The following is a 22,630-nucleotide window of genomic DNA, read 5'->3' as shown; positions in this document are numbered from 1 at the left end:
CTGTATGCTATTTCATACTGGTCTTATTGTGAAATAGTAACTCCGTTTAAAGTAGGTAGAAATTCTCAGTCCTCCAGGTCATGGTTGTCCCAAAGGGGCTTTTTCAGGAGGCAACTGGACTATCCTGTTTTTTCTTTTGAAGACGTTTCTCTTCTTATCCATGATGATTATCTTTTATTCATTAAACATGAAACTCAGCCAAGTGAACATTTAAAAATGTGTCACAAATACTATTGACTGGTGCTAATGGTTGATACGGGTTGCTGCCAGCGTCCTAGGTACCAACCAAGTATCTTCTTCAAATACATGATGTTCCGAGTAGCGGAAGTTTTTTGCAGTTCCACTGGTGTTATTGCAGGAAGCTGCAATTTATTGATGTGTTTTGTAATCGGGGCACTTGGTACCAGGGCTATTATTATTATAAACTTTATTCATTAAATATGAAACTCAGTCCCTTTGGAACGATCTCCCCGTGGAGATTCGCACCCTCACCACCGTCCAGACCTTCCGCACAGCCCTCAAGGCCTGGCTATCCTGTCAGGCCTGGGGATAAAGATTCTAATCCGTCCCCACCCAAATGATGAATGAATGGTGTGTTCTATTTTTACTTATGTATTGTCTCATGTCTTGTCTTGTATTCCCCTCCCCACAAATTGTAAGCCGCCCTGAGTCCCCTCAGGGAAAAGGGCGGCCTATAAATAATAAACAAATCAAATCAAAAATCAAATCAGTCAACTGAACATTTAAAGATGTGTCACAAATACCATTGACTGGTGCTAGTGGTTAATACGGGTTATACCTTTGGGAGTAACTCTGCTTCCACACCAAGTGATGCAAGGATATTTATTAAAATATACGTAGTACCACCCAGCAGGTACATAAGCCATTTATTTGGTTTATTATTATCTACACTCTACCATGCAACAAAGTGTATTTATATATTGAAAGGAAGACAAAAAGCACACATCTCCGGTGGGGGAGGGGGTTAGCTCTGAAACAGCCATTCTCTCTATATTTTTTAAACCCAAATCAATTTTAGGAGCAATTTTTAAAATAATTAAAGAGGGATTGGCACTTGTAGCAAAATGATAGCAACATGTTAGTAACATAAACCCCACCCTTTCCTACATGCGTGTGACATCATGGCAGATACATGGTAAAAGCAGAGCTTGTGCTTTTTCACTTGACCCAGCCTACACACACTTCTAATAATTAAGATTCTTTTTCACCTTTTAGTCCAAGAATGGGCAAACAACCAGATCTGGTTAGGATATAGAAAAACTATTCACTATTCCAAAGATTTTAAAAGGGGAGTTATGCTCTCAGTTAATGATAACTATCTTTTCTTTATATCCTATTTTAATACTTTCAATTGCATCTCCACATTAATATAGCAGGTGATGGTTTTCTTGCTTACATTAAGTACCATTAACTCTTTTATTCTGGCATGTAAAACTCCTTCTTAATGCATAGGGAAAAAAACTAAAAGCAAGTAAACTGATTTTTGTTGTAGGAAATTCCTGCATTACCTAAAAATGTAGTGCACAGCAATTGCCTATAGCTATCTATAGAATATTTACTGAAATATAATATTTATATTGGTCTGTGTCCATGTGCTTAGAAATCAGCATGCATTTTTATGTGAGTATCAATTAAAAGGGAATTGTATGGATGAGTGATTGTTAAATAGAAACCTATAATTCATTCTATTTGAAAGGGAGAAAATATATAACAGGTCATCTTCATGTGTAAATCAGACTGAATACGGTACATTTTAAAAACTTAATTGATTCCAGGTTACCATTTTATTTCTTTTTTAAGCCATTATCTGTTAGTTTGCTTTTTGCTCAGCTTGTTGCATGACTGTGGCCTATAAAAAAGTTGACAGCTTTAAACAATCAGTAATCCAACTGCAACTTAATGAACAAGCTTTGCATATATATCATGGCTATTTCATGGACTAAATATTGTAATGGAGACAGATTTCAGATTGCTGTATTATAATTTATATACTCAGAATACTGTACATGAGCATGTGTTTTTTTAGAACTTCTACCACTTTTTAAGTGCTTATTTTACTTAAAGAAGTAAATAAATACTTCTGGCTAGATTTACATGCTGCAAAAAAAATCAATAGTTTCATTTGTTGTGATTGAGTACAATTATGGTTTTAAGAAATGACATGCTTTAAAAAGTTAAATACAATTTGGATCATGACATTTAGTTTAACAAATCAAGTTTAGGGAAGCCATAACTTAGCTCAATGGTGGGACTTGGCCAGAAATCAAAGCATTATTTTTTTTATAATTAGAGCTAATGTACCTGGGAGCACTTCATCTTCAGTTTTCCATTTTTCATTTTTCATACTGCACAAATATTGTGCTGTCGTCCTTGGAAAACGATGGTAAGCAAAGCGGCAATACTTCTCTCGAATAAGTAAAGCTTTTGCTAAATTTCTAGCAGCTTGTTCATAATCATCAACTGTAACCTGAAGGGAGAGGTTATACAGTTATTAATTAAAAGTATAATCCTAATCCAAAATGAATGTACTTGGAAATGTTTCTCTTTGAAGCAATACACCTCTGCCAGGCTATAGTAAAATCCCAATAGCCTCCTTGCCTAGTGCAAGAACAGCCCTCTAACCATTTTCCAAAGACATATCAGAGTGTCTAGCTCACCATCTTCCCACAGGGGACAGTGGCTTAAGCTAAATGTTCTATAAGTGGTGTTTCCCTAACATCCCGCTTCAAGACACTCTTTCTACACAATGTAAAGAGTGTTGATGGACTTCATAAAAGTAGCCTGAAGTTACATGCTCTGGGTCGGCAATATTGTCACTCCAACCGGAATGTGACAACTTGCCACAGCCAATTTGCCGTGGCCAACTCACTGCAGGACAACTTGCCACAGCCAACTCACCGCTGAACAATTTAACAATTCTATTTAATTATTTAAAACAAATTTAAAAATATTTTAATTCTTTTCCATTCACATTTCATTCCGTACCTTCTTTCTTTAATGATTCTATTCCACTATTTCTTTAATATTGGTGTATTTCTTGTCCTGCAGGGAGTTGTCCTGCAAAAAGTTGGCTATGGCCAGTTGTCCTGCATTAAGTTGGCCATGGCAAGTTGGCTGTGGTGAGTTGACCATAGTGAATTGTTTTAGATCCGATTCCAAATAGTTCTGCTGTTTTCTATGGAATAATCCCTTCCCATTTCATCCCTGAACGCCTTCCCATGTTCCACTTCTCTTTTGGCAGCAAGAGAGACCAGAAATTTTGCATCCACCTTTTTTTTTTAAAAAAAAATGTTTTTCAACCAATTAACTGAGTGCAAAATCCTAGTTTACAGCATTAGTGGACAGTATAAAGGCTCAGTTCTTGAACTTCTGTAGCCTGTGGGGTTGGGACTTGCCTTTCTGTGCGGTCTCAAGTTATTCCTGATTCATTGCTTCATCTTCTTACATTCTAAGAATACTTTATACTTCCTATGCTCATCCTTACAGCTAACCAATTCTCAAATTCCATCTGTTTAGCAGCACTTGTCCATTGAGTAGATGGAAACTAAGAGATACAAAAAGCCAAACTCTCCCTGCCAATTAGTGATTCATAGCCAAACAGTTAACCAGTCAACTTACAGTTTCAAAACATGCTTTAAAGTTAAATTGGTCAACAGTAGAACAGAAAATGTAAAAAAAACCTGCAGTGTATAAAGTAACCAATTTGTACCTGCCAACACCAATAAATAGGCAGACATATAAATGGAACAACAAATAAATAAATTCACACACTGGATGATATTGGGCAAGGCTGGAATTTCAATTGAGGTGGCCAACCTTCACAGCCATTAATGGGTTTCTTAAATATATGGTTATACATATTGGATCATTTATTACATGTTAGATTAAAATTATGAGAAGTTTTCTAGATTGGTGATAATTAGCATTCTAAGGCAGTTTAAATATTGAATATTCATTTCAATTAGAGAATAGTTATTATCTTTTTACTGAAATAAGTCGGAAGTCACTTTTTAAAAATATTTGATGTATTTTTGTCAACTTTTAACTTGTCCCATTATTTCCCTCCCTATTTTCCCTTTATGTTAGTTTGTATATTAATGTTTGTTCATGAAATACAATAAAAATGCTTATTTAAAAAAGAATACTGCATTTGAAAGTTGAATGAACACAGTGCAGCGCAGTCATATTGGGGGCACATAATAAGGGTGCAACTGTAGGGGATATAAATATTTAGAGTGGGCATGATTTCCTGCCAGCTCTGGGGTGGGAAAGCAACTGTATGCATGCAGCCTATATTATTCAAGAATGTAGGTGGGAGTCAATTCACAGAATGCTCCTTCATTCAAAGAATTCCCTGCATATAAAAAGCTAGAAAATTGTGACAGAATGCTTCTCACTAATGCCTTATTAAGTATCTTGTGTGAAATTGTTGTACAGATGGGTATTTAATCATCCACTTCTATCTGCAGTCTGGCTAAGATTTATCACTTCAGTGAGAATCAGAGATAGAGACCAGATATTTAAATTTTAAATCAGAGATGATTTAAAATATAACTTTGTAAAACAATGTGATTAAGACCTCAGCTAATTCAGTACATTCAAAACACATTTCCAGAGCTTTGGCTCTGGAAATTAATGGTTCAAGAAATTATATTCAGATCTAGGCTTGTATCTGATTTCAAAGGACTTGTTAGAAAGGATCCTTTCAGTTTAATGAACACTATTACTTCATATCAACACATCATACAAGTGAAGATGTAATATCCTATTTGTTACCTGAAACTAGGGTCAACTGGACATTTCCCTCAAAGTTATTTGACTCCAACTTCATACCTATTCATATTCCTACTAATAATATCCTGCAAATGGAATGAGGCCAATATATGTCACTATGGAAAGTATGCTTCGACTTCCTATTTTAGGTAATGTCTAGTTATGTTGTTTAGCAGTACGTGCCTCCAGTTGAGGATTAACATGAAGAAGAGAGTGAAGATAATGATTGTCTTTAACTACTACAGGAACACCACAGGACAAATTGTGTACTCCAAATGTATCATTTGGAATATTGTATTTCTATAGCAGTATATTGCATCTTTCTTCAGTACAACAAAGCTATTGACCATGACAAAATTCCCATGGCTGCTTACACAATTCTACACAAGCATAAGCAAAGAATTCAATGTCATGTTATATATACAATATTTAATTTATAAGGGGAAAAACCGCATTGCCATTATCTATCTGTTTGCTTACCCCAGCACAGTAATCCCCACTAATTGTAACTCTTTGAAATTCTGGAACATCATATGTCCCTTGGGTAGGTTGAAAGGCACCTGGAAGAACTGGAGTAGGAGGAGACACAGCAGGAGTAGCTGATGGAGGCTTCCAGTCTTGCAATGGAATTTGTAATGACAAGGACTGGGATCGAATCATTTTGAAACTTTTCTTCCTAAGTATACGTAACACACAAATATAAAGTCAACAAGACATCAATTTAAGGCAACAATTCTTCTAAAGAATAATACACACATTTCTTTATTCAAAAGGCTTTTTTTCTACTTCATGAATCCACTATGTTACTTCTGTCTCATGTAGAAATCTCATTAGAAATATTCAAAACAGGTATTTATGAAAAATATTAAGGATTGTAAAATATGGTACTATACAGACTCCTGAAAAAGTGTTAGACAAATGGTCTCTTGAGACTTCAGTACAAATGCTTCATTTTACAATGTTTTTCAAATGAGCAATATTTGTAAACTTATTTCAAGATTCACAGTATTACAATGTAAACCTTTTGACTGTTGTTTGAATGAATTTAGAAGTTATTTCCCCATATTAAAAAGCAATACTTTTGTTTAATTAACTTGCTAAATATTTTGACAGAAGAGAACATAACCAGAAGGGACCATTTAACTGATTATGTGATGCCCATAAACATCTTTTGTATATATGTCTCAGCCATCTATTTACAGCTGTTCACTGATTACTTGTCCTCTGTTCCTGGTGAGAAAGATAGAGAATCATAGGGACAAGTATGAACTTCAACAATAGTCAAAGGGTGAACAATTTAAAAAAACTTAATGTGCCTTTACCAAATGGGTATCTGCAGGGAATGAACTTGGGTTTTATGTAGGCTCATACTTGCACATAAGCTGTTATAAGTAGTAAGATGAACTGGACTCCTGATTCACTCACTTTAAAAAATTTCTGTATAAATTGATTTCATTTCTAAATGGCATTCCCTACCTTCAGTTTAACTGAATAAATCAGAGGTGGGTGGCACTGAATCCATATAAATAAGAAGAATTAACAGAAAACAGATCAACCAGGATCAAAGTGGATAAACTCAGTTACCGTGGCAATGGATGTACTGTCAAAAAGATCTGAAAGACCAGTGTAAGGTCTTTCATCATGGAGAAAATATATTTATAGGATTTGCAACTTGATGGCATATTATGAGTCAATCAAGAATACATCATCAAAAAGACTAAAATCATATAAAAGCCAATGGCAGGATTAGAGAGTTACAACACTTCATATTATATCTGATGGTATCAAACAACTGTTCTTAGCAGACCTCAAATCTCCTTACTAAAAATTCTTCCACTCTGTCAAACCTACCTTTTGGTAGTTTCCAAAGACTGCTGTTCTGCCAATTCCTTCTGAAGTTCTCTTTCTTTGGCCTCTTGTTGCCCAATAGGACAATCTTCAGGCACAGTGAAAAGGGACAAGGCATCTTTGCTATCTTCTTCTCGAAGAACCTTGGCAAAAACCTTTTCAGCCAAGATTCGCACTGACTCGTCAACTTCAGACATGTTTAACTTTGGGAATTGTCTGGGCATCTCTGCTATGAAAAACACATAATGTGTTAATTCTGCTATTCCTTTTATTAATATAAAATGTAATAAATTCACACCACTCTAGTAATTTACAAAAAGCACATTTTACCTTAAATTCTTCCATTTTCTAGTCATCCTAGCAAGCTTTTCTTATATGGGTAAACCAGTTTTAAAGACTTGAATAGCTCAGCAGGAATTGCTAAAATTAGGTGAGCTTCAAATATTCCTGTGCGATACGTGTGAAAGATTTTCTAATGAAATGTTTTCTTTCCAGTTTCCATATTCATTTCTTAGTCCTAAATGTATTAGGTGCAATTCAAAAAGCCTCTGCAGTTATGTAAAAAGGATGAATGCCTGTTTGTATGATCTGCTTATCTAGGTCTGGGAGGTGTTAGCATGTCATGTGACCATCCTAGGTCCAAAACAGGCCTCCATTTGGGACTAAGGTAACCTTCTGTCACCAACAACTCTATCATGCAAGCTGCTTACCAGAAGCTTAACTGTACCTTCTTGATACTTGGACAAATTCAAAGCCTTAAAATGTGCCTGGGAAAATGTGTCCCTTGCGTGAACTCTGACTTAGTCTGTTGTAATCTTTATTCTTCCCATGAAACCAGAAAGAGGATGGGAAAAGGTCTCAGACAAGTGGGCGTGGATAACCCCTCCCAATGCTGCCATCATGCCCAAACACTGAACGATGGTGCCAACACTGATTGCACTACTGTGAATTGATAAATTACAACAGGAAATTGCAGCAGGGAGGAGTGCTGAGAAAGTAAGCAATTTAAAACTCTTTCAATTGTCCCCAACCCTGTACTGTTTGCACACAGTGTGTGTGTGTGTGTGTGTGCAAGATTATATATATATATATATATATATATATATATATATATATATATATATATATATATATATATATATATATATATATATATATATATATATATATATATATATATATATATATATATATATATATATATATATATATATATATGGAGGGTGGGAGGGAGGGAGACTCAAAAAAAGGACATGACTAAATTAACAATGCCTTGGAAACATAATCAGTGTGTGATTAAAGTTAAGAAAACAATTGACCTTTTCCATACCAAATGCAACAACTGAGAAGAATGTATTTACATTGAATAACCACAATTCAGTGCTGACTTTATGTGCTGCCATACTATTCTGGTGAATCAACTTTTCTTAAGAATTTGATTCGAAAACTGAAACCAGCATTAATAAGACATCTTGGTGGCTATCCAACATAAATTATTTGTTTGATAGTATTCTCTCTTTCCTTCAGGAGTTCTAGACAATATATTTGACAAACTGTCTTCCACTTTTCCCCACCGCAACATTGTAAAGTCCCAGCTCAACATCTTAACCAGTACACCCTATTACTCTACATACATTTGCAATGGATATTTCAGTATTTCAATGCTTCATTGTTTCTACAGTTAATAAAATATTTATGCAATGAAATATTTAACAGCATAAAGTATATTTAGTTTTCTTTGTTTTACACCCATATGCCGCAAGAATCAGGACACAGCACAAAATCCATTAGAGTACTTTAAAGGTAACGTACTCAAGGCTATTTGCCTTGGACCAAAAACCCAAAGCTAAACTCAGCTGAAAAACTGAGTGGGCATTTTGGGTCATTCAAAGTGTATGTCTCCAAGACATACAAGACAAAAATTGCAATTAGCAATGCAATTAGCAATTTGCAAGCCATTACTTTAACCTGCTGTCATGTACAGTTCTTGAATTAAATCTTAGGTTCACCACTTTGGTTAGTAATCCCAGAACAACTGCGATTTTGCACTTAAGAGACATTAACATTTGGAATTAGTTTGCTACAGATTTGAAATTCTATTGTCTTTAAACCCCATCAGCAGCCACTTGGCTATAGACAAGAATAAGATTTGGAATTGGGGAAGATGTATTTTTAAGTCAGTTTGGATGTATTTTTAAGTCAGTGGGGTGATGTGTTTCAAATGTGAAAAAGTCACAATTGTTGGCAATATTTTTTTCAGAACTGGCTTGTTATTATCTTCTTCAAAGTTTGAAAAGGAGTTACTGACTGGCTTTGCATCTAAGGCAGATTTAGGAATCCCAAACTCCTGGTTTCTAGTTCAGTGCTTCAAACGCTGTAAGACCTGGGATAAACAACCTAATATGCATAGGCATCCATTCCTTATCACAATGATGAAATGATGAAACTTATCATGACATCACTACGCAAGCTTCAACATCACAATATCACACACAATATCCTAAGGAATGAAGTTTGCATTGTGACATGCATTTTTAATCATTAATCCTAATTCCCTCTTGCTCCCCAGGAGATTTCTTTACCCATATAATGAACACACAATAGAACTAAAAAATCATATGCTTACTTTTTGCTTAGCCATTGTTCTTAACCCAGCATAATTTAAAGAGGTATTATGTTGTAAGAATAATACCTCAAACTCTGAAGGAAAGATGCAGCATAAATTTAGCAATCTAGGCCCATCTTTTTTTCTACTCTTTTTCATTGTATTCATTATGTCAAACAACTATCACAAGGACTGGCTTTAGTTTGTTCTGAATGAAAGCATCTTGTTACTAAAGTAGAACTATGCAAACTTATTTGAGTCAAATATAAGATTTGGACTTGAACTGATATGCCAAGCACCATACTTCAAGAGTTGCAAGAAACAGGTGAAACAAATACCAATAACTCAATTTGATTACAATCCAATTTAATTATAATGAATGAATTATATTCAAATTATATTAAGCTAAGGTGATTACTTTGGCTTACATGAATGTCAAATAGGAATTAAAAGTCTCATTCATTTCAATGAAAGAGTTAAATGAGATCTTTAATTTCCCTGACTAATGACAATAGAATTTTTAAAATAGATTTTAAACATTGATTGGATTATTCTTCAAGTCATCTGTTCAGAAGGAAACAAAAGCAAAAGCAAATATAGTTTTGATCTGATATTTGTTTCCCTTAGTTGGAGTTTAACAATGCCAAAGGGCATTTTATTAAATTCATGAAATTTGGTTAATTTCATCCTAATAACAGTTCCTAACATTAAATATTGATACTTTGTAAAGAAGGAAAGCATTTTAACTTTCATATTTCTTTATAATGGGCCTATTGTATTTTATTTCCTGTTTCTTATTTCTGTAAAAAGTTTCCAATAGCACCTATTCAAAGTAATATCCTGTACAAACAATGCAAGCTTTAAGTACAATCCTTTGTTCTATATAGAATTATACGTACGCATTCTATTTACTAAATGAACAGAAACTTCATTACACAGTTACAAGAGATTTTATTGCTGCAGTTATATCATGTATGTGTATGTATACACATACATATATATTCCTAACACTATAACTGGGCTTATTTATTAACTAAAAAAATAAGAAAGAAGCTGGTATTTCCAGGCCCACACTTTGTTACACACAAATCAATTTCCAAGATTAAATTTGGTGAACCCTGAGAAATTCAGGACATGCTGTGATGTGCAGTACTCATGAACCACTGAAGCTGCCTAAATCAGATGATGTCACTGCATCTGCTTCCTCCTATATATGCTTACCAAATTCATGATCTGCAAAGTATAATCTTCAAAACAGGAGTGAAAGGAGTTGCTTAATAATAGCAGGTGAAAAGGAATGAAAGCCAAGATGCTGGAAGAGCCCTGAAATTACAGTATGTAACCAATTGCTTGCCGCAAATTACTTTTTCTCTTGTCCTTTAAGAAACAATGCCTGCATATGCTGTATTTTTTGCCTTTTTTCTCTCCCTTCAAAGTTAAGATGATGAGCTGGTCCTCCGTTTAATCTCTTCGGAGTCGACGGGCTCCTTTCTCCTTTCCAGACGTCGAGACCATTTATCGAGTGAGATATACTAGGGCTTGAATATTTTATATTACAAGCCATTAAAGGGGGGAAAGCGGGTAAGATGGTGTGCAGAGAGAGCGCGGGGAGACCAACTGGGAGAACGCAAGCCAAGCGATGGGAGCCCCAGCCCGGGAAGGGGATTCCCATCCCATCCCACCTTCCCACCCACCTCCCAGTCCGGCTAAACAGTTCTGCAGGTGCTCGAGCACGGTTTGCATCCGTCCCGGGGACAGCGGCGTGGCCGCAGCCCCTTCCCGCCCTTCCCCAATCAGCTCTGCGCTTTAAGCCCGGCCGCCTTACTTTGAGCAGTGACGCAGCAGAGACTTACCTAGCGTCCCAGGGGCAGTCATGTTGGAGCTGGAGGCACTGGGCTGCTTTTGGCTGCTGGGCAAGGAGGTTTCACACCAGCCGGTCGGCCTGCTGTGGGAAGGAGGCAGAAGGGGGAGGAGCCGCAGCGGTCAGAAGCTGCCGCATACATCTCGCCCGGATGCCGCAGCTGCCGCGGCCGGCTAGAAAGCGTAGCAGTTGGCCGGAGCGGGAGCAACGACGCCTGCTCCGGCAAGATGCTCCCTCCCCAACCTCCCGCTGCAGCCCCCACCCTCTCTTCTTCTCCCAAGGGCTTGGCAACAGGCCAGGCCGGAGAGGTCTCCCATGCAAACATTTCGAGTCTTTCCGGATGCGGAGAGGCTCGTCCCATGCACCGCCGAATGCTGGCGGACACCAAAGATGCGCGCGCGCTCCTCTGGAGGACGTGCGTGCCACCCCTACAAGATGCTTTCCCCCAACATCCACCACCACCACCTCAAACGCTGAGAGGATTAAGCCCGACTCTCGGCTTCCCTTCTCCTCCTCTGTCCACGCTACCTTGTCTCCCTCCACCCTCGTTGCTCTGCCCGGCTGGATCGCCTCTGCCGGCGTTGAAAGTCCACCACCAAGCCCTCGCTCGCTCGCTCTCTGTTTCTCTTTCTCCAGGGTAACAATGCGGAAGGACGAGACTACCGCAGCCTCTAACCTCAGCCGGCGTTCCCCTCGGCGGGTTCTCTCTCGGGCAACCGCGTCTGGAGGGGGAGATGGCTGGCTCGTCTTCTCCTGCGACGCCAGCCGGAGCTCTTCTCCTTGAATCCGGCGCGTTGAAGAGGAAACTTCGAAGAACCGAAGCCGGCTCGGTCCCCCTGGTGAAAAGGCAAAAGAGAGGCGCGGCGGCGGCGACACGCCTTGCAGGAAAGAGTCTTGGCCAAGGCTGAGGGCGCCTCCTGGCTGGAGTTAAAGCGCAGGCCGGCTGCAGGTGATCGCTGGGAGGCCAGGCTAGTGCGCGCTTCGCAACGGCCCTTGAAGAACGACGGGGGCCAGCCGCGGGAAAGCTTCCCTCTCACGCGAGATGTAGGGAAGGGGGGAAAGGCTGTGTGTGTGTGTGTGTGTGTGGCGAGGGGGTTCCTGGCCTAAAAGCGGCTCTCGGAGGGAAGTCTTCGGACCGCATCCGGAGTCTGAGGGGTGTTCTTGCCACAATAAAGTGGAGACTGCGGTAGGACAAGTTGCTTAAAGAAAAGTTAGGGGGAAAAAAGAAACTTACAGTGAAGGATGCCCCAAAGGTGTTTTTTTCAAGAAGCAACTGGACTTTCTGTTTTTTCTTTGAAGACGTTTCTCTTCTTGTCCAAGAAGCTTCTTCAGCTCTGACTGGATGATCAGAACTGAAGAAGCTTATTGAATGAGAAGCAAAACTAAACTTCTTCAAAGAAAAACCAGAAAATCCAGTTGCCTTTTTGAAAAAGCACCTTTGGGACAGCCGTGACTTGGATGACTGAGAATCTCTATAGACATTGAGGAAGGGAAGAGCTATGCAGCCATTGGCATCTCTCCAGATGAAATCAGTGGCACTTATGCTAGGATGGTCCATTATGCTCCATGGTTTTTGCTGTGAGGAAGGTGATCAAGGACAAGAAGATTAATTTGTGGTATGGATGCAGCAGTCCTCAGCTTAGGACCACAATTGAGCCCAACATTTCGGTTCTTAGGTGACATTTTTGTTTAATAAATGTTGTTCCATTTTACGACCTTTCTTGCCACACTTATTAAGTGAATCACTGCAGTTGATAAGTTAGTAATCTAGTTGTTAAGTGAATCTGGCTTCCACATTGACTTTGTCACAAAAGATGATCCCATGACTCTGGGATACAAGCAATGGCCATAAATATATGGCCAAGCCTCTGAATTTTGATCACATGATCACGGGGAGTCGTAACAGTGAAAAATGGTCCTAAGTCACATTTTTCAGTAACTTTTGAACGGTCATTAAATGAACTGTTATAAGTCAAGGGCTACCTGTATGTGAAGATAATGTGATACCAATTACCAGGATCTGAAGACATAGAAAACTAATTCTGTACTACAGAGAGACAAAGGATTGTTCTATCTGGGTATTCCAATCCAAACCCAAAATAGTAAGGCCCAAAGTTTAATAACATGTATTGAAAACTTCCCTGAGCATTTTGGAGAGTGAGTATCAGAGGTGGGTTGCACCCGGTTCGGCCTGGATCAGGCAAACTGGTAGAGCCAAGAGCCAAGGTGGCGCAGTGGTTAAAAGCAGCACTGCAGGCTACTGCTAGATCAGCAGGTCAGCGGTTCAAATCTCACCGGCTCAGGGTTGACTCAGCCTTCCATCCTTCCGAGGTGGGTAAAATGAGGACCCAGATTGTTGGGGGCAATATGCTGACTCTCTGTAAACCGCTTAGAGAGGCCTGAAAGGCCTATGAAGCGGTATATAAGTCTACTGCTATTGCTATTGCTATTGCTATAGTTGCGGCAGCAGGAGGCTCTGCAGAAGCATCGTACATGCGCAGAAGTGTTGTGGGCGAGCGCACCCAAACCAGTACTAAAAAATTTGGCAACCCACCACTGGTGATTATAGGTCATCTATAAATGACCTATACATTTAATCAATCACTCAATAAATATATTGAAGCCTAAGGTCTTAGAGTTCTATAGTTCTATAAATGGCAAGACAGTTAATTGGACATACAATTGCCTTGTTGCGTTTAAAAATTGCAGTATTTAAGCATTTAAGAATCCTTATTTAGAAATAAAGTACAACTTCCAACTCCGTGGAAGGAAGCCACAGTTGAGATATTGTGATGTGAGATGAGAGAGAAAGAAAGAATGTATCCATTGTATTCTGATGTGAATTGCATCCTAATGGACCAAAAGATCTTTAAAAGGATGTGAGATCCTGAATAACAATGTTATTAGGAGAAAACTTAATGTGAAGATATCTGGGCAAAATGGGCATATATCTGCTTCAGTAAGATTAATATATTAATTCTAAATTATTGTTTTTTTCTCATTCTGTATTTCACCCAAGCTAATTTATCCCTCTGCTCATCAGTCCCAAAGAAATATATTTTATGGTTTTATTTCACCACCTAGCATTCGCCACGCTAGCATCAGTATTGTCAAATTGAAAAAATAAATTAATGAGTCAACATAAATGCTCGCTGAATATGTAAAATAAATCCCGTAGGAACAGAGTGACGGCATTGGCACATATTAGAACAGAAACAGCAAATGTGAGACTTACTGGAGTCACAGATCAATTTGACAGATAATTTTTTTTGTTTTTTTATTTAATATGTGATATATATATGAATACAATCATTGTTATTTATTCAGTGGCCAACATTAAATAAATCACTGCTTAGTGCAATGTAAAAAACTAGGTTGGATTCTTGCAAAGGCCATAGTTTTTTAAAAAAAATATATGGTTAACTAAAATAACCTTGACTAAAATATAAAAAAGCAAAGATAAACTAATAACATGAAGTAATTTTATATAAGATTGAATAACTTGTAACAAACTGCTGTCCCAGTCTACTCTCTCCTACTAAATCCCACAAAACTATATTTCCTAAAAAGAGTGACTCTCCTTTCTGTGAATAAAAGTTTTAATTTTAAAACTTCATCCTTGGTTTCCAGGTTGATGTTAACCAAACTACATAACCTGCCAATATTTCTATATCAATCTGGGACAAGGTTCAATATTGTACTACTTAGATCGATTTCCCCCTGATGAAAATAGAATAAATCATTTTATTTTAAATCAGTAAGTAAGTTTTATATATAAATGGAAAATATATTGAAGATTTACTTGCTATAACATGCTGAACATACCTCCTTTTCATCACCAACTAATCTTATATTTCCCCACTCTAGAGTATGGCCAGGACCCAAACAGAAGTTCATTCAGGAGCCTTTTCCCCATTTGAAAAGCTGGCCCCAGTGTCATATTGCAAACTATTTTGGAAACTCACATTAAAAGAAGCTTGCCAGGAATCTTGCATTGAAATCTCTCTTGATTGGTGAAAGTAACTTGGATTCTGGTCCATTTTTTCAAAAAAATATATGCTTCAATAGCGAAAAACCCAAAACTCAATAATTTCTATCATAACATAGAATAAGCACATAAGCAGTAATCTGATCAGTACTCTCACCCATTTAGTCAAGGAATTTGTTCCCAAAATGGCCAACTGACTGCATAAGGAAATCTAATAGATCTTCCAGCAGATATCCTTCCCTACCATCAAGTTTAACAGCATTGATCTCCATGACTTCTACAAATTGACCCCTGTCTTGAAGCCAGCCAGCTGGTAGCCTCCATCCACTCTCAAGGAGAGCAAATTCCAAACTTTAATTACATGTTGTTGTTGTTGTTTTAAAAAAACCTTTTCTATGGCCTGATTCAGGATCAGTTTCATTGGGTGATGGGAAGGGGAAAATAACTTGTTCACACCATGCGTAATTTTGTGCACCTCAAGCTTGTCTCCTCTCAGTTGTATCCTGTCAGCCCTTGAAAATAGTCTAGAAAAAAATACTCAGAAACCATAAGTATTAAGTCTACCTTTATTGCAGGGTTATACTACCTTTATTGCAAGGTTATAGTAACAAAATCTTGCAAGTACGAAAGTATTTCTCCCCTCCTTTATTTTGACTTTGCAGAAAACTATAGAGGGTCCTTTCGGTTGCCCCTCTTCTCTCTTGTGGGCAGTGATATCTTTTGTCTGTCCTAGTCCAGGTTGTGGCTCCTCCACTTCCTGTCTCCCAAGGTTATTTTCACAACCCATTACACCTTTTCTCTAGACTAAAAAACCTCAAATGTCTTCATCTTTCCTCAAGGGAAGCTGCTCCATTATCCCCATTCCCCTTATCATTTTACTGTAGCTGACTTCCTCTGAGCTAAACATTCTCTAGCTGTGCTATACCCTTATTGACAGTATATCTGGAGAACTCATGCACTTAATAAATATTATTCAATAGGCACCATGCTCTCTACTTCTGATAGGTCATAAACTTTATATAAACAGGTCATATAAGAATTGTAGACAAAAGTCACAAGCCGTGTAAACTAGTCAAAAGGCTACATTTCTCATGTCACATTTGTTTAAAACATGTATGGCCCCGCGTTTATTTTAACCAAAACATTTATTTTGCTGTCATCGTATTTGCCATGACCTTGCTAATAATATGTAAACAGCAGGCATGCATGGGATAAAATCTGTGCAATCATATAGATTTTAAATTATTAGTTTTAAATCTCAGAGATTTCCTTGTATTTACTACGTTCCAGAGTTTGAAGAAAGGAAGAAAGCAAAAAAGCTCCATTTTTACACCTAATAGCCCTTGTATGAAAAGCTGTTCTCCACTGTTCCTGTTCATTAAAGAAAATTACAAATTCAGGATTTTCTTAGATATTGTAAACTTTTTTTTTTACAATTGCAAATGGGCAACCCACCAAAAACAACACTTCAGATAAGGTAAGTTCTTAAACACAATGCTTAAGAACTCGGTTCCACCACAAAACCGCGGTGGACTAAAGCGCGCTTGACGAAACCGCGTACCTGACGTCATCACAGTGTGACGAAAAAAGCACGCTGTGAGCGGTAAAGCTGAAATTAACGCGTAAACCTAAACCTAACCCCCCCAAACCTAACCCTAAACCTAACCCTAAACCTAACCCTAAACCTAACGCTAACCCTTAACCTAACCCTAAACCTAACCCTAACGCTTAATGTAACCCTAAACCTAACCTTACCTTTACGTGAATCGGCTTGCTTTAAAAGCGCTTTTGAAAGCGCCCTTTTTTCTCCGCGGTCGTATTTGTTGCGCTGCTGATGACATCAGCGACACGCTTTAATCGGGCGCGCTTTAGTGGACCGCGGTTTTGTCATGCCACGAAGAACTCTACTTGTATGCTAAAGTAGTTTGCAACTGAGGAAGTCTAAACAAGCTTTCCCTACCTACTAAGTTCTACCCGCAAACTGCTTTCTCATGTTCCAAGGCCGGAGAAAGTAAAAACAATGAATTCAGCCTCATCACTCTGGAGAGAGGGTTGTATTATTGTCTATGGGAATATTTGCTGCACCAATTCAACATCCACCTGAAACCTCTCTAATCCCATGAGACTGTCTATGTTCAAACCCTTCTGCCTCAGCTGCAATGTCTTTGAAGCTGCAGTAAACTCATAAATAACAAAACATGCTGCAGTGTGGATGTGGCGTGATCCATTCCACTAATTGCAGGAACCCTCACTGTCTTGCTCTTATCATTTCCTGGTCTTCACATCTTTCCAGAGGCAAGATGGCTTGAAGCTGTTTCAGTTCCCCACCCACAAGAACTACTGGGACTTCATTAGTTTGATTTGCCTTCAGCTAAAACTTTATTAGATTGTTTTGCCTTGAATATTAGCTACTGTACATATGTGGGCTGGAATGTCTTTGGAACCAGTTGTTAAATTTAATTTTTATAGAAAGTAAGGGTGACTGTATTGTATTGTATTTGGTTTATTTGTATGCCTGGGGCAGAGGTATGTGGTTTTTTTTTGTTTCTTTTGCTCAGTTTGCAGATTAGCAGAGGTGTGAAGACAATTGCAGATCAATGTTTTTGATGGATTGGGGAATTGAAGTGCCAGTAATTACACAAATGTTCTGAGGTCTCGGTGGGATTGCCATGTTCATTTCCAGCAGTGTCTTAAGATTTTTTACCACAAGCTACCGTTACTACTCTTAAAGGAGGAGGAGTTCAGCAGTTTGCTAAACAAAAAATGGTGTCTCCTTGGGTATATCCAGCCGAAACAGCTTCCATGGATCGCCGTAAAACAGTGGCGTCAAATTTCCATGGAAGTCGCCTATACCCACGATGGGTGAAGAGGCGGCAAGCAAGCAAGCAAGCTGTCAAATTGGCTGTAATGTGATGGACTTTAGATTAGTGTACATTAACAATCAGACAAACTCAGGATTTCTCCTTGTATTTTCTTCAGAATACTAATATATTGCCTGGGACAGTACTGTAAGTATTGTACAACCACCCCTTGTTTGTTGGCAACTTTTTATTTTTCCCTATCTGGACATCAGCCTTTTAAGTGCATTCAACTCAAGTCAGCACGTACACGGTAGACTTTGAAAGCCTAGGTTGCTATAAATACCTCACTTGCATGCTGAACCACTTCTACAAATGTCTAAACAAATTCCTGATTTCCTACTTTCTTTGCAAAGTTGGCTTTTGGATTAAACTCTACGGTTAACAATGTAATCAATTCAACCTTATGGATCAAACTATAACTTAAGTTGGTTTTCTGCTTAACACTATGGCAATGGTAAGGCAGAATATTTAGTTGTATAATTCTGTCCTTTGCCGCTGCACAATCTCTTGCTCTCATCTCTCTCTAGTTCTTGCTGGATTTATTTATGACCCAAGAGCCTGGTGAATGATAAAGCTAGGACTAGCAATAGTAGCCAAACCCACACACAGAGTAGTTATAGGATAAATAAAGTGGCAGGAACATTAGGTAGATTAATTGCTTTGAGTTACATATTAAAATGTTGGGATTAAATGAATGCATAATAGTTAGCGACTGCAAGAAGATTGCACAGACTGACTGTAAAGAACAAGCATAACAATGGTGCCTTGGAATATTCACAAGAAATACCATTGACCCACAAGCAAAAACTGGTGGAACTATAAAATAGCAAGCAATAGAAAAGAGAGATGCTAAAGTGCTCTTTGAAATTAAACAGACAAAATGGAAGTAGACAAATATGGTGGGGGGAACAAAGATAGTACTTGGTAGCTATAATTTTGTGTTTTTTATATATAATAAGAATAATAATTGCAGTCCCAGCATATATGGAAGATAAAGCAGTTTCAGGAGGTATACATTTTGCAAGCTCAGATCCTGAATGATAGCACAGCTACCTATCTTTGTAGGACTTCAGAAATTGTTCTAGACTTGCCTGACTACTCGGTGTTGTCAGAACTCGGGAGCTAAGTCAACTTATGTCTGGCTCTGTGCCAGGTTATTTGTCATGGGAGCAAACCTCTTTTTTCCCCCAGGCAGTTTTGCCAAGCTTTTGGGTGGTCTGTTCTTTCATTGGCAGCAACTTGTTTCATCCTGCCCCCTTGGCTTTTTTCTTCCCCACAGAGCTTCAGCATCTCTTCCATGGAATCTCTTGGAATTCTCTGGATTGGCTCATCCTTCTCAAGTCTTTCAAGAAGACAACTGCTGGCCAGCTTCAAACTCTTTGTGAGGGCTGGAAGTACAAACAGCCAATAAAACCTTCCTGCCAATGTGGTTAGAAACTTTTGGGCACAGGTTTCAGCATAAAAGTATAGGGCTTCTCCCCTCCACACATGCGCACACACATATACATCAATTCATCACATGAACATCAGTCAGAAAGCAAAACTGTATCTCGCACATGCATTTAATAAAATTTCAGTAATCACTTTTGTTAGGGGACTTCAAAGAAAATGGTGAGAACGCTCTGTGTGTGTGTGATGACACTGTATTTCTAAACCTTCTTCTGCCAGGTTTTGTCCTGGCCTTGCTTTGATTTCTTTTAATGTTCACTCTTATTACAGAGAGTTGGGGGCAGAGGCGTCTGTTCAGGGGTGGGTTCTGGCCGGCACTACTTCTGGTTTGCTCATGTGCATGTTTTGTGTGTGCATGCGGGCTTCATGTGTGTGTGTGTGTGCTGCGTGCGTGTGTGTGTGCGTGCATGCACAGTGCAATTAAAATTGTTCTGCGCATGTGCAGAACTGAAAAACAAGATGGCGGCACCAAAGGCACCAGGGAACCAGTTTGGGGGCATGGCAGGCCTGGGGTGCTGGCCGCCAAACCACTTCTGGTTTGGCCAAACCGGTCTGAACTGGTAGGAACCCACCAATGCTTCTGTTCATGTAAATGGCAAGAAAGAATCAAAAGTGCAAATTATATCAGCATATAGTTCCAAATAAGGTCTGTGTGCTTTAAGTGTTAGAGATATTACTCTATTGTTTTGGGTTATGGATCAATGATGGAAACTTATTTTATTAAAAGAGACTTCTTACGGTTTACGGTTTATTAGGATTTGTATGCCGCCCACTCTCGAGAGACTCAGGGCGGCTTCTCCATTAACTTTCCAACATGTCATACTCTGTTATTCATTTTTCACCGGCAGTTTGGTTTCCTCATACTCTTATACTTTTGCAATTTTATACTTCAAACTTCATATAATGTAATGCTTTGTTTGTAAATTAATTTGGAGGACCATTCTTGGCTGAAAACTCAGAAATAGCCTCAAGAAATAAACCAATACATTCCTAGTTCTCCTTTCCTGCCCTTTCCTTACAAGAGCCTTCCTTCTGCATAAGAGGATCTAGTCAGCAGCAGTCAAAAGGGTTGTCACCAGACTTTTAGCTGAGAGATCTAGCTGAAATATTTCGCTTCTTGTAGTGAAGGACGAGAGAGCTCCTTTCTCAACACCGTCTGCAAAAGGAACAGGAATGCAGGCAGTGCAAGATACTTTCCTGCTCTTTCTAGAAATAGCCAACTAGTTTTAATCACATAGAACAGACTGCCCCTAGGTGTGCTAGGGCAGGGCTGTCAAACTGCTGGCCTGCAGCCTGGATGCGTCACTCACTGGCTACACCGGTTTAGCGAAGAGGGAAATGTCATGTGACTACCTGAGTTTAACACCCCTGGTCCAGGTGACTTCTCTTTTTCTGCTTAAGGACAAAGCAAACCAGTCCTGAATATTTATGTTGAAAGCTTATATACTATAAGAATGGTATGGCTTCTTTAATATGAAACAAGTAAGCAAAATCAGCTATTGGCAGTCCAATGCCAAAAAAAAGAATGAAAGGGGAAGGTAAATCAGAAGGAATCTGGTAGCCTTTTCTTCAGGCTAACAATTTTTTTTTTAAAGGTATAAGCTTTGGGGGGGGGGTATAGTTCATGTCATCAGACACAAGAGAAGAGGGAAAATACTTCTTTCCATTCCTAGCATTATTCCTGAGCTATCTCTCAGGAATATTGCAAGAGGAAAAGCACATAATCATTTATACATTCTAAATTAGCAGGCTGGTTCTTTTGATTATAAGCTACCTGGGACCATCATAAATATGACTCAGTTGCCAAGCATCCAAATTTTGATCATGTCGCCATGATCAAATACTACAATGGTTGTAAGTCTAAAAAATGGTCATAAGTCACTTTTTTCAGTGCCATTGTAACTTTGAATGGTCATTAAATGAACTGTTATAAGTCGAGGACTTCCTGTATACCAAATTGGCTCACTATATGTTTGGGTTGATACTCTAGTCCTTTCCCACCAAAGATCCTTCAATGGTGCTAATATGCTGAGAAAAACAAAACAGTGTTGTTCAAATATCTAATGTCACTAAGGAGAAAAAAATACAATTCCTTAACTGTTGTAAGTATTATTTGATGCCATGAGCAGGATCAAAACACCAGGATAATTCATTTGATTTTAGGAGAAATTTTAGCTGTGATGAAGAACAATAGTGCCAAGTTTCAAAAATGCCAGTAATGGGTATTTACCAAAATGTGGATTCTAGATATTGTTTGTTTAAGTAGTAGGTACCATAGACAGGAACAAAACATGAAACCCACCCACCTTCCGAGGTGGGTAAAATGAGGACGCGTATTGTTGTTGGGGGCAATATGCTGACTCTGTAAACCGCTTAGAGAGGGCTGAAAGCCCTATGAAGCAGTATCTAAGTCTAACTGCTATTGCTATTGCTATGAAAAGGTATCGTGATATATGCAGGAGGTATGTAAACCATGAAAATTCAAAAAATGGCACTCAAAAAATTGAACAAGAGAAATTTTGACTCCAGAAGGTTAACAAGTATCAATTTCCTCACTCTGCAACAGAGTTGTAACTTGTGCACCAAAATCTGGGCTACAAAAGTCTGAATGCCCATGATTGCATGAAGTAAAAGACCTTTGTTACATAGTTATTTTTAATCATAAACTATATCCTCTGGTAATATTCTGATTTATAAGCATAATTAATACTCTTAAAATAGATCTATGCCAGTGATGGGTTTCTATCAGTTCGGACCGGTTCAGACGAACCGTAGTGGTTTGGCGGCCTGGGTTGCTGGAACCGGCAGCGACCCAGGCCTGCCCCCAAACTGACTTTCTGGGCGGCGCCATAGGCGCTGCCATCTTGTTTTTTGCTTCTGCGCATGTGCAGAACAATATTTCTTGTACTGTGCAAATGCACACAGTGCACATCAAGCATGTGTGGCGTAGCCACAAGCAAACCAGCAGTAATGACTGCCGGAACCCACCCCTGGTCTATGCAATCTGCCAGTGAAAATGGGTTCCTGAGCTCAGTTTTGGGCTGCAACTGCATCCTGCAACCCATTGCCAGTGAAAACAGAGCTTGGGGAGGGCACCCATTTTTTCTGGCAGAGGCACCACTGGTCAGTCCTTTGCTGTTTCCAGGGCAGCACTACGGGCCAGATCTAAGCACCCCACTGGCCAGATCTGGCCCCCGGGCCTTCAATTTGACACCCCTAGTATA

The 22,630-nt window shown here is 38.8% G+C and overlaps 1 protein-coding gene and 1 long non-coding RNA gene across 7 annotated transcripts in view; one reads left to right on the top strand and one right to left on the bottom strand.

Moving 5' to 3' along the window:
* AMPD3 (adenosine monophosphate deaminase 3) overlaps positions 1-11,915 on the bottom strand; it is a 56,150-nt gene extending 44,235 nt beyond the window's left edge. Inside the window, exons 1-5 of one of the 4 annotated variants that reach the window (XM_014051689.2) lie at positions 11,785-11,915; positions 11,101-11,192; positions 6,646-6,871; positions 5,275-5,470; positions 2,323-2,488 (exon numbers count right to left, since the gene is read on the bottom strand). In XM_014051689.2, coding sequence (XP_013907164.1) covers positions 2,323-2,488; positions 5,275-5,470; positions 6,646-6,871; positions 11,101-11,122 — 610 coding nt within the window. In that variant the 5' untranslated portion in view covers positions 11,123-11,192; positions 11,785-11,915. The other 3 variants (XM_087717977.1, XM_014051687.2, XM_014051688.2) reach the window with 3 other exon arrangements.
* Positions 11,916-12,088: 173 nt separating this feature from the next.
* Positions 12,089-22,630, top strand: part of LOC106537532 (uncharacterized) — a 37,655-nt gene continuing 27,113 nt past the window's right edge. For 2 of the 3 annotated variants that reach the window (XR_001312654.2, XR_015696963.1), the window contains exon 1: positions 12,089-12,294. This is a non-coding gene — a long non-coding RNA (uncharacterized LOC106537532). Of the gene's footprint in view, positions 12,295-16,386; positions 16,574-22,630 lie in introns of all 3 variants that reach the window. The other variant, XR_015696962.1, reaches the window with a different exon arrangement.

This window comes from Thamnophis sirtalis, unplaced genomic scaffold (genome assembly GCF_051295495.1).
Source record: "Thamnophis sirtalis isolate CommonGarterSnake01/CBP01778 unplaced genomic scaffold, rThaSir2_p1.2 scaffold_1, whole genome shotgun sequence".
Lineage (NCBI taxonomy): Eukaryota > Metazoa > Chordata > Lepidosauria > Squamata > Natricidae > Thamnophis > Thamnophis sirtalis.
This window is presented reverse-complemented; position numbering and strand designations above follow the sequence as displayed.